Below are 11,799 nucleotides of genomic sequence, written 5' to 3' on the forward strand. Positions count from 1 at the left end.
CATATATCCACAAACACAACAAGCTGAAAGTCAGTGATATATGTGTGTGTGTGTGTGTGTGTGTGTGTGTGTATATCTATCTATATATATATATATAATCAATCATAATAATCTGACAATACTATAATATTGGCCATATTATATTTACATTGCCACAGGGAGTTGACTTTAGTCTCATGAACAACATTGGTGGTGGCTGTAGCTCAGGTGGCAGAGCAGGTCAGCCACTAATCAGAAGGTCGGTGGTTCGATCCCAGGCTGCATCCTGGCTGCATGCCAAATATCCTTGGGCAAGATACTAACCCCGTGTTTGCCAACTGCTGGTGGTCAGAGGGCCCGGTGGCGCCAGTGTCCGGCAGCCTCGCCTCTGTCAGTGCGCCCCAGGGTGGCTGTGGCTACAATGTAGCTGCCATCACCAGTGTGTGAATGACTGAATGTAGTGTAAAGTGCTTTGGGGTCCTATGGACTAGAAAAGCGCTATACAAATGCAGGCCATTTACCATTTAACTAATTGTTATTTACTAACTAATCTTAAATGACTGTTCAGCACCAGAGGCGGAGCCAGACATCAAGACACGAGGACTAAACCCCAATTCAACCAGACCCAGAACTGATCCTGAATTAAAGCAGGACTACAACAGTTCAAAATCAGGACTACTGAGGACTTAACCAAGACAGAACCAGAATCAGAACTAATGATAGCAGCACTAAAAACCATCATAGACCTGCACTACACTTATTGTTTAATTCTACCAAAGTACAATATTTAGATTGAGAAAAGTTTATATAATTATTCAGCCTTGTTGTGCAAACAAGCTGCAGAACTTAATAAATATAGAATTTGAAAAATAACAAACCTAAAAAGAAACACGAGGTACGAGATACACGAGGACCTGTGATACGCTGATACTTCTGGTAAACAACCATGTGACTAACATGTGTGTCTCACCTGCTCTTGTTCATCTGTTCTGTCCTCATTCTCCATCTCCCTCTCTGCTCCCCTCTCTCTCTCTGTTCCTCTCCCTCTCTGCTCCCCTCTCTCTCTCTCTGTTCCTCTCCCTCTCTGCTCCTCTCTCTCCCTCTTTGTGCTGACAATCATCAAATATACAGTTGAAACCAGATATTTACCCTTCAGATAAAAACAATTTTTTAATTGTAAGATCAAATTAGACTAAATGTTTATTTTTTTAGATAAATATAAAAACATATTTGTTAACTTTAAGAGTAAAGAGAGAAACTGTCTGTATTTCTTAATTGTAAATGGCACCAAATTGTATTCAAACTTGAGCCACACTTATGGAGCTCCACAGTTCTGTTCCTGGTGTTTTGGTTGACATCTCCTGATGTTCCCATGTCACAGAAACAGGCTCTGTGTTTTGCCTTATATGCATCCACAGCTGTGCCACCAGTTTACTCACATGGACTCTACTAACCTATCAGAAGCTTCTTCAGCTCAGAATGGAATCGTCTGGAGTTTTCTTATTAATTAACAATAAACTTAGTGTACATGTACTCCTAAATTTGATCAAAGTGATAATAAATAGAAAGCTCTGTCTCTCTTTATTCTGACATTTAACTAATTCGAAAGATATTTCAATATTTATCTAAAACAAAAGTTTACTCTAAATTGATGTTGTACAGTAAAAATGTTTTCTCCCTAAAGTGTAAATATCTGGTTACAAATGTGAATATCCTGCTGTGTACTGAAACCCCTCTTGTTTTGCATAGAAATATACTGAACAACATACAAAGCATAATATATAAAATAACATTTACCTGAGTTTTTTCTTTGAAAGAAGCCTCTAATGTCCATTCTTATATTTCAGTACATAACTGAAACAGATTTAGTCGGGGAGGGTAAGAACTGAGAATATGAAATAAACACACGTAAGCTAAAACTCTCTAAAGAAATAGCATTTGTTCGGCTTTTCATTTCGCCATTTGTTGATTCACTTGAAGAGCGAGTAACGTAATATTGGTCAAGTGATCAGTTTGATATCAATCTTTCGTGATGCACCGTCATATTTACATTATTTGTACGGTACGAATGATTTGCTTTGGTACCTGGTCAAACTTAAGCTCTCCTTAATATGGCTGGCTCCGTTTCTCCAACAGCGCACTCACAGGCAGCAGCTGCCCCGCCCCCTCGCTCAGTCGCTGGCTGTCTCCCAATTCAGGGTCTGCAGCCTTAAAGTACGCAGCCTCAACGATCCTCAAGGGCCGCGTACTCAAAGACCGCTCAGGCCGGAAGTGCGAGGCTTGTGTAATGGGCCGGTCTAGCCTCCGTTGCGCTGATACTGTTGTTTGTCAATAAAGTTTTTTTTTTAAAAAAGCCTCCGTTGCGGTGCCCAGGTAGCCTAGCAACCATGATACTAACAGCTGGAAACGTGTCATACAGCTGTGTTTGACAGAGATGAAGGAGAAAATCTTTTGTTCATTTGTTTGTTTCTACATGAGCTTTGATCATTCTCTGTGAGATGAAGCTCAGCTATTGGACGGCGTATATTTTAAAGTAAAGGCTTTAAAACCAAGTTAGTACAAACGTCACTAATGTCACATAACTTTGCCGACATGTGGTCAACAGTCATGTTTAATGTTCTTCGTTATTAAACATTTGCACATAAATAAGTGACGTCATATTCAGTACTTAAAGTTCACTCTTCGGCCGCCCCTCATCCACCGTTTTTTTTTCTGCAAATTTATCCACACCCACCGCCACGCTATGCATTCTGGGATATGTTGGGCCACGAAGTCTACACCGCCACGTCCTTAAAATTCAGGGAAATGAAGGACGCATTTGAGGGCCGCATTTCGAGCAGCCTTTGAATTGGGACAGCCTTCGTCGCGCCGCTGTGACGTAATTGGCCTTGAAGTCCATACTTTAAGGCTGCAGACCCTGAATTGGGAGACAGCCGCTTAGTGCCTGAGCTCGGATCATACCAATATCAGGGGGGATTCACGCACAGTCGTAAATTCCCACAGTGTGCACTATGTGCTTCGAATATTGTGTGTACTTTTTGTTTTATACAGTTGTCAGCCAGGCATCTAACTATGAAAAAATTACACTCCAAAAGACCCCGGGCTTCTGACAAAACAACCCGGGCTTAAGCCCAGTAAGCCACCCCCACGTCCGCCCCTGTTCAGCACAGAAATGAAGCCCAACAATCATGTTTTACAGTGCCGTGGTCTCAGCCTCAGATACTCAACTAAAGTGATGTCATGACAAAAATGAATGACCAACAAAACATTTTTCTCCTTCATTTCTGTCAAACAAAGCTGTATGTAACGTGTCTCGCGGTTAGTATCATGGTTGCTAGGCAACCTGAACAGCAGGACGAAGCGTATACCGTCCCATTTCACAAGCCTCTCACTTCCGCACTTCTCGTACTTGTAGTACGCGTAGTGCGCGTACTTCAAGCGTGCAGTCTCTTAATTGGGACACAGCCTCTGACTGAGGAGAGCCAGCAGGCGTCTCACCTGTGCCTGCAGACCACAGGTGTGTTCACCTTTCAGCATAAAGTTCTTGCTGTGTCTCAATACACTGATCGGGTTCATTGATGATGTCATCAGTGTGTGACAATATCAAAACTGTTAGGCTGACGAAGACATTTTTCACGTGTGGCCAAAGGTGGAGCCAGCTGTTCCAGGAGGATGCAGTCACTGTGAGGCATGAAATAAAAACATTGAACCTCATTTTAATCCGTTTTTGTCTCATTTCTAAGAGTTTGATCATTCCAGACTTTACTTTATTTTGAAATGTCGGGATGTGTTGCTCATGAAAGAAACAATTTTTTCTCCAACTTTATTTCAACAGAATCTTCAACAAAAAGCAGAAAACTGCACGATGTAAAATTGTAGTGCAAAATTATGATACAGTGGAAGAGTATGTACAAATAAATAGGACAGAAATGCAGATTCAAACAGGGAAAGGCGAGAGACACCGTGAGATTATTAATGGTTTTAAAGCTTTCTTGTTGTAAGAGGAACAAATTGTTCCGATTCTGTCCTGAGAGTGGAGAAGTCACATTTATGGATGTGGAGTTTGATTAATGAGAGTCTCTCACTAAAGTCTAAACCAAAATACGTTTTGGTAGAAAAGATTTTGATAAGATGCTGTTAGAGATGAACGTAGTGACATGATTCCATAACAACTGAGTAAAGGTGAATTTTCCAAATAAAATCTCTTCACTTTGTTACTGACCTTTATCCAGTCTGCGTCCTCGACAAACTGAGACCAGAAAGAAACCGACTGAGGAGCAGAGGTCAGAGACGTAGAGCGTTAATTAAGTAGTTAGTTAACGAATGGATCAAAATTATAGATGAAATACAAACAATTGACCTACAGAATAAGGACTCAGGAAGATCAATACCATAAAAAGTGGGAGAAATGGACTGAGTACATAAACCCAACAGGATAAAGACCAACACACTGATAATGAGAAATGATCAAACTGTAGAAACAAGGAGATCCAACATGGGTTTGTTTTGTTATCCTACCTGTTGTATTTATCTTTTTGTTGTTGTTGTTTTGTTTTGTTGTTACCCCCCTGTATAATGTTTAAAGAAAACAATAAAAAGAAAGTAAAAAAAATAAATTCAGTTGAGTTGAAAAGATACCAAACAAGGCAATGGGGGAAAAATAAAATGAAACAATCTGAGGGTGAAATACAAACGTAAACTCAAAGGAGTCACACATCGCCGGTTGTATTTCAGACCTCAGTGGGTTCATCCAACAAATCATGAAAAATGAGGTTTACATGTTTGTTCATGACGGTGCAGATTTCTGACATTTTGTGTAATTTAAGCTGCAACAATGTGACTGTTTTCTAACAAAAACAGTGAAACTTAAGTTAGACTTGTGTTTGTAAATGAAGCGCCCCATGTTGTGTAGCTTACTGGAGTTTATACTTATTGGGCTACATATTTATTTATCATACAGGCTATACAGTACATAGCATCAAAACTCACATGTTTTATGTAACTAAAGTGTGTAATCATGTGGGCTACAGACAATAATTAAGTTATCGACTATATTTATATGAAAAACGTGCATACTTACTGCATTTGAATCATGTAACCACATGTAACCATGAGTGTTTGGGGGGGGCTTCGACTTTGCCACCCTAAGAAAATCTCTCTAGATCCGCCCCTGGGCTGTAACATCTATCCGTGCGTTTGTCAGTTTTTACTTCAATTTAAGCTCTTTTGTCTTTTTTTTTTTTGGGCCGTCAGCTGACCCGTTGAAGTGGGCGTGGTTCTAACCGGAAGCTGACCTTTTTAAACCGGAAGCTGAGCTGTCGGTTGTGTTTTGGAAGTTGGTGGTCACGTGAGCTTCCGTCGTCATTGGGAGAGTGAGTCCAGACATGGCGGCGGAGCCTGCGTTCAAGGTAAAACATGATCGCGTTTCCGGGATTCTGCCGCGGAGGCCGGAGCTCCGCGGCGGGGAGAAGAGAGCTCCGTCCTGTCGGGCCGGGAGCTCTGTCCTCCGGCTCTGCGCCGCCGCTGCTCGGATAGCCACTGAGCTCACCGACCGCAGCTGCCTCGGGAGGTGGCTATCCGCCGGCCTCTGTCCGCCTCTCCGGCCCGGACGCTGTCTGCGGGCGGCGTAGGGCTGAGGGTCGGGGCTCTCAGGGGACAGGCTGGGTTAAGCTAGCGTGCAGTGGTCCCTGGGCGGACCGGTGAACCTCAGCAGACCGCTTCAAGTTTGCGTGATTGATCTCAGGGGAACCTGATTGATTTGTTTTGATTAGTATTGATCAGTGGTTTTATCTGAAGCTCTGATTGCGGGTGGCACAGGTGTGAACAGGTGTGCCACCTTCTCGCTGTATCGCAGGTTATTTTTCCCACAATGCCCTGAGTCCTCAGACGTCATGTGATGTGATCAGACTTCCTGCCTGCTGTATTGATCCTTCAGCTGACCTCACTGTGACTCTGCTCCACAGGTGATATTTGAACACGAGGGAGTCTTCCTCCATCCCAGCAGTGATGAGGAGATCGAGCCAGACTTCCTGGTTTCAGGAACCCTCCGGATCCTTGAAAAGGTAACAGTCCCGACACACTCTGGTATCGATTAGTCAGCCTGGTCATCGATTAAGTATCAGAATGTCTCTGCGATGGAACGACTTGAAGAGAAAAACATCCTCACACACCAGCAGCATGTTTGATACCAGGGCGATAACCTGATTGCTTAATCAAAGACCTGTTAAACTGCACATGATTGGCTGGAATAAAGCTCCGGTTTGTCACTGTTATTGATTGTTTATAGATCTATGCGATCGGAACAGAAGCGCTCTTTCTTCCTGAACGCTCCTGTGATTTGTTTGATTGATCGATGAAGTAATGTGTCAATGTGTGTCCTCGCCGTCAGGACGCCGAGATCGTGGTGGAGTATAGACCTCTGGAGGACGGCGTCGACCCCTCAAACATGCTCTGTGCTGGGAAGGTTTGTCCAAATACTCCCACTCAGTAGAGTTCAACTTTATTGACTCAAATTGAGTATCAACAAACCGAATTTCCTGATTTGATTACATTCAAACTTCAAAGTTTCCAAGAACAGATTTTTAAACAAACCAAAAAAAACATAAAACTTCATGTAAAGGTGATTTAAGAGTGTGTGTGCGCAGGACTCGAGCTCGGTGGTGGAGTGGGCTCAGTGTCCAGGGGACCGTCCACAGTCTCAGCAGCTGTTGGAGGCTCAGCTGAGCTACGAGACAGAGTGGGACATGGTGAACGCCGTGTCGTTCAGGAAGAGGCGGAGCTCCAACATGGAGGGTGAGCGGCTGCTTTAACCTGCTCGGCATGTTGGAATCACGTGACTCAGATTCAGAGACGATGAGGCAGCGATGAGGAATTTTAATGCTGTCGACTGCAGCCTAGCCTCGAGCTGCCGGGCTGCATCTGCAGGTCGTGAAGACTCTCAGCAGCCTGAGCCAGACGGGTGCATCGGCTGATCTGAGCTTTTATTTTGAAATCCCTGTTTTTTCTAATCCCTGCTTCCTGTCTCCAGGTTCTCTCAACAGCAGCCACGAGAGGAGCCGCTTGGCCTTCGCCTTCAGTGTCAGTGACCTCCGCTCCGTCACGGTGAGGGAGGAGGGCTGGACCTTCATCATCCTGCAGCTGAAGGACTCCTCCACCCCGCTGCCACATCTGCACTTCCACCAGGGTGGCAGCAGAGCGTTCCTGGACAGCCTGAGGAGGTTCGCTCTGCTCACAGAGTGAGTCCAGCGGTTGATGTTAAGCTCTGACCCCGCCCTCCACCTCAAGGAGGGCTGGTTTTTTTTTGGTTTTTTTTGTTTGTTTTTTGTTTTGTTTTGTTTTGTTTGGGGGGGGGGCTGGTCAGGTTCACATACAGATCAAGTTATTGGTGTTTGTGTCACAGACAGTTTATTCAAGTTACTCTCAGTCAGGAAGACATATAAATGTTACTCCACCTTGGGGTGGGGGCTGCGGGGGGATTTGGCGCCGGCGCCGCTCTCTCGGGTCATTTATATGCTAATGGCTGATTTCCACAGGCGTGCGGCAGCGTTCCCGTCCCTCTGATCCAAATATCGGGTGAGGCGGGGGCAGATAGCTGTTATTAAAGTTCTTATCAGGCTTCATAATGACGTCCCGCCCACGTGCTGCCTGCTGATTGGCTGATAGAATCTGTACACCCCAAAGAGACGAGCGCTTCCTCTGATGTCTGATTTGCCGCTCGCGCCGTGAATAATAAGCACCCGTTTGTTATCAGAAGGCCGGCGTTGATCCTGTGAGCTGTTACTGAGGTCACATGTTTCCTGTTTGCAGGTCTCCCAGCGACCACACGTGCCTGCTGGTCAGCACGCCAAACAAAGCTCTGTCGCAGTCCTTCGAGAACCTTCTGGACGACAACAACTTCGGCCTGGTTCACGTAAGAAGTTTAACCATCTCTCACTGCCAGCTGTTAGGCTCAAACATCTGGATTCGCATGCACAAACATGCACGCACACGCGCGCACACGGGGGTGCAACTATAGATTATTTGGTCGTCGATTAACCTGTCTGATTTCTCTTCGATTATTTGTGTGCTGAGTGCAGTCTGGGCAGGTGATGCAGCGATGCTGCCCCCACAGCTTCCTGTGGTGTACTGCAGGTACAAAAACACATTTATGAGGTTTTAGCATGCGACGTGTCAACGTCATGGAGTGCGGCGACGTGCGCACAGGGACTCTGTCGCACTGAAACATGCTGCACATAAAAGTGTGAGCATCACATGGTCCTCACAGTGAGGGGTTCAGCAGCTGTTACCATGGTGATTTAAACGGACACATTAACGTGTGATCTTCACGCAGATGTTTCTGTGGAAGCTGCTGTGCATCAGCGCATTTATTTCAAACTAAATAAATCTGTGTGTTGGTTTTGTGAGCGAGGTCGCTGCGGTGGGCTGTTGGCTGCTCTGGTTTCACACGTAGAATTCTGTCTGTGAAAACACGTCGTAGGATTTATTTTCAGATGACGTTTGGAGTCGTGCGCTCCATCTTGTTCCGGCGTCCGTCGGCTGATGAGCTCTGCGTTTGTCTCCTGCAGAAGTTCAAGCGGGACCCGTACGTCACCACGCTCGGCGGCTTCTCCAAAGTCACAAACTACTTATTCGACGCGCTGCGGGGGATGGAGGAGCAGCAACAGCGCCCCCCAGAGGAGGTGGCCGACCTGCTGGGCGAGGTCATCCCGGGGCTGGAGATCAACCAGCAGGAAGAGCCGGGCTTCGAGGTCATCACCAGGGTGAGGGGTCTAATGTGATTGGCTGTTAGGCAGACGCGTGGCAGCGGGTGTGTCAGCCGTGTGATGCTCTTTGCTCACCTTTGACCCCGTCAGATCGACCTGGGCACGAGGCCCGAGGTGAGCAGGAAGTCGCCGCTGACTGCAGACGACTGGGCGCGACACCAGGATGCAGACGGGAGGATGAAGGATGTCCCAGACCTGAAACACGCCGTCTTCAAGGGGGTACGTACGTGTCTGTGGGTGTGTCCAGCTCTGAACCAATCAGCTGACGTGATTCTTAGCAGCATCACTCATTTATTCAGTTTTGGGCTGTTTGATCTTCACTTTGGTTTTTATGCCTGAGTTTACTGTAAAGCACTCGTTGGTGTTTTGACCTGTGACACTGATTGAAACGAGCAGAGACCACGCCCTGACGCGTCTGTGTCGTCTGCAGGGTCTGTGCCACGCCCTCAGGAAGGAGGCCTGGAAGTTCCTGCTGGGGTATTATCCCTGGGAGAGCACGCACGAGGAGAGGAAGACCCTGCAGAGAGAGAAAACGTACACACACACACACACACACACACACACACACACACACACACACACACACACACCTGATTACCCTGACTGGTGTGTATATCATGTTAACATGAGGGGTGTGTGTGTGTGTGTGTGTGTGTGTGTGTGTGTCAGTGATGAATACTTCAGGATGAAGCTGCAGTGGAAATCTGTGAGTGAGGAGCAGGAGAGGAGGAACTCCAGACTGAGAGACTACCGCAGTCTGATCGGTGAGCAGCACCTCGGCTCAGGCCTTGTTTGGTTATTTGGGCGGGGCTCCTGATGGAGAGCAGTCCAGTGTAGCGGGTGGATGACGTCACATTTGAAGGTGTTTGTGATGTTTGATGTGCCAAAGAATCAGAAGCATTGATGAGCGATTGATTCTTGCTCTGATGCTGGAGATGATGTCAGCGTGGAGTCGGGTGCAGCAGGTGGGTGAGATCGTAACACTGTCGCCGGGATCAGATCTGAGGCGTTACCTGTAAAGTTAAAGGAGTTTTTACATGTGAAATACTGCAGTACGGGGAGTGAACGCAGTACTTCAGTGAGGTACTCGAGTGAATGCTCAGTTACTGCCGCGGTGAGGTGGAGGGAGAGCTGCGGGAGTTGAGCAACGACCGCTTTGGTCTTCTGAGTTGGGTGGTACAGCTTGCCGTGAGGGGGTAAAGGTCAAAGGTCATGTGACGTATGTGTCTGCGCTCTCAGAGAAGGACGTGAACCGAACAGACCGAACGAACCGCTTCTACGAGGGCATTGACAACCCGGGCCTGGTCCTGCTGCACGACATCCTCATGACCTACTGCATGTACAACTTCGACCTGGGTGAGCGAACGCTTTGCCTCCGCAGGTACGGCGCCGCTTCCCGTTTCCTGGTCGTGACAGGAAGCTCTCTGTGTTGCAGGTTACGTTCAGGGCATGAGCGACCTGCTGTCGCCCATCCTCTACGTCATGGAGAATGAGGTCGAGGCTTTCTGGTGCTTCGTGGCCTTCATGGACCAGATGGTGAGTCTGATCTTTGCTCTGACAGCTCGGACGTTTAACCGCGTGCTGATTTACCGCCGTGTGTCCTGCAGCACGAGAACTTTGAGGAGCAGATGCAGGGCATGAAGACTCAGCTGATCCAGCTCAGCTCGCTGCTCAGGCTGCTCGACCTTGCCTTCTGGAACTACCTCGGTACGCCGCCTGCAGCTGTGCGTGTGTGTTTGCTGTGAATAGCGGCGGCTCTGAATGACTCCGCCCCCTCTGTCTGTGTCTCAGAGTCTCAGGATTCAGGATACCTGTATTTCTGCTTCCGCTGGCTGCTCATCAGGTTCAAGAGGGAACTGAGCTTCGTGGACGTGCTGCGGCTCTGGGAGGTTGGTGTCCTCCTGCGGGGTCGGAGGTGCTGACAGGTGTCGTTCTTCCTGTGGTCTCACGTGTGGTTCATCCTCAGGTGATGTGGACCGGGCTGCCCTGCGAGAACTTTCACCTGCTGGTGTGCTGCGCCATCCTGGACTCAGAGAAGCAGAAGATCATGGAGGAGAACTACGGCTTCAACGAGATCCTGAAGGTGAGCATCGCCCCAAAGCTGCCCGGAGATCTGTGCACACCTGAGATTGTTCACCGACCTGTGTGTTTCAGCACATCAACGAGCTCTCCATGAAGCTGGACATCGAGGAGATCCTGCAGAAAGCTGAGGGCATCTGTCTGCAGATCAGGAGCTGCAAGGTGAGTGCAGGGAGCGTCTTCTGTCATGGTACGTCCATCTGACCCCTCACCCTGACCTGTCTGCTCCTCCTCAGGACCTCCCTCGCCCTGTCGCCACCATCTTGGGCTTTGACGTCGAGTCTGGCCGTGCAGGCTCGACCGATTGCGGCTCGGCGGCGACTTCCGGAGCAGCTCGGCGGGAGGTTGGCGTCTCCAACGGACACTCGAGAGAAAGCAGCTGCGAGCAGAGTGGCAGAGGGGCCTTTGTATCGTAGTGAAGAGTGGAGATGGACTGTGTGTGGGCGGGGTGAATCTGTGGCCCCGCCTCACTGGAGGAGGGTGTGTGTGTGTGTGTAAAGAGATTATTAAGAATCTTATTTTTGTAATTTCTTGTATCGTGCGGCTCTAATCGGGCATTCCTCCACTCTGAAGCCTCATTCATCCTGATGAAGAGGAGGTGGAGCCAACCAGTGACTGAGCAATCATTCACCTGTTGGCTCCGCCTCCTGAGTGTTACAGATATGTTAAAGATAGGGTTAGGGTGGAGCAGTTGTCTGGCTGTAGTTTGAATGAATGAGGTTTCAGATCCAGGAAGTTCTGCCAACAAGAGCCCTGATTGGCCATGCAGTGACAGAGGGAGGAGCTCTTTCTGTTGACAGGAGGTGCCTGTGTTCCTCTTCCTGTTGGCGCTCTGACGTTTTTCTCTGTTCTGAGATCAGATTAAAGACTCCACGTCATCAGCTTCTGTCACCATGACGACGGCGAACAAACCAAAGAAATAAAGTTTGTTTCCTGCAGCGTGAAACCGTCTCAGCTGTGACATCTGGATCACACTCAC

General features: G+C 47.7%; 1 protein-coding gene and 1 long non-coding RNA gene across 2 annotated transcripts; one reads left to right on the forward strand and one right to left on the reverse strand.

Moving 5' to 3' along the window:
- Nucleotides 1-3,797: 3,797 nt before the first annotated feature.
- Nucleotides 3,798-5,195, reverse strand: LOC309712079. Its single transcript, XR_014278178.1, has 2 exons — nucleotides 4,498-5,195; nucleotides 3,798-4,249 (listed from the first exon to the last, which is right to left on the reverse strand). It is a non-coding gene; the product is annotated as an uncharacterized lncRNA (long non-coding RNA).
- Nucleotides 5,196-5,266: 71 nt separating this feature from the next.
- tbc1d15 (TBC1 domain family, member 15) lies at nucleotides 5,267-11,766 on the forward strand. The gene is made up of 17 exons (XM_082542665.1): nucleotides 5,267-5,387; nucleotides 5,943-6,041; nucleotides 6,368-6,442; nucleotides 6,624-6,771; nucleotides 7,007-7,214; nucleotides 7,786-7,888; nucleotides 8,544-8,738; nucleotides 8,832-8,960; nucleotides 9,172-9,275; nucleotides 9,411-9,505; nucleotides 9,981-10,097; nucleotides 10,177-10,277; nucleotides 10,349-10,448; nucleotides 10,533-10,630; nucleotides 10,708-10,824; nucleotides 10,896-10,982; nucleotides 11,057-11,766. The coding sequence occupies exons 1-17, from the start codon at nucleotides 5,364-5,366 to the stop codon at nucleotides 11,234-11,236; spliced, it is 1,980 nt and encodes a 659-aa protein (XP_082398791.1). The 5' UTR covers nucleotides 5,267-5,363; the 3' UTR covers nucleotides 11,237-11,766.
- Nucleotides 11,767-11,799: the final 33 nt, after the last annotated feature.

The sequence above is a fragment of the Aulonocara stuartgranti genome (assembly GCF_965226115.1).
Source record: "Aulonocara stuartgranti genome assembly, chromosome: 7".
In the NCBI taxonomy this organism is placed as follows: Eukaryota; Metazoa; Chordata; class Actinopteri; order Cichliformes; family Cichlidae; genus Aulonocara; species Aulonocara stuartgranti.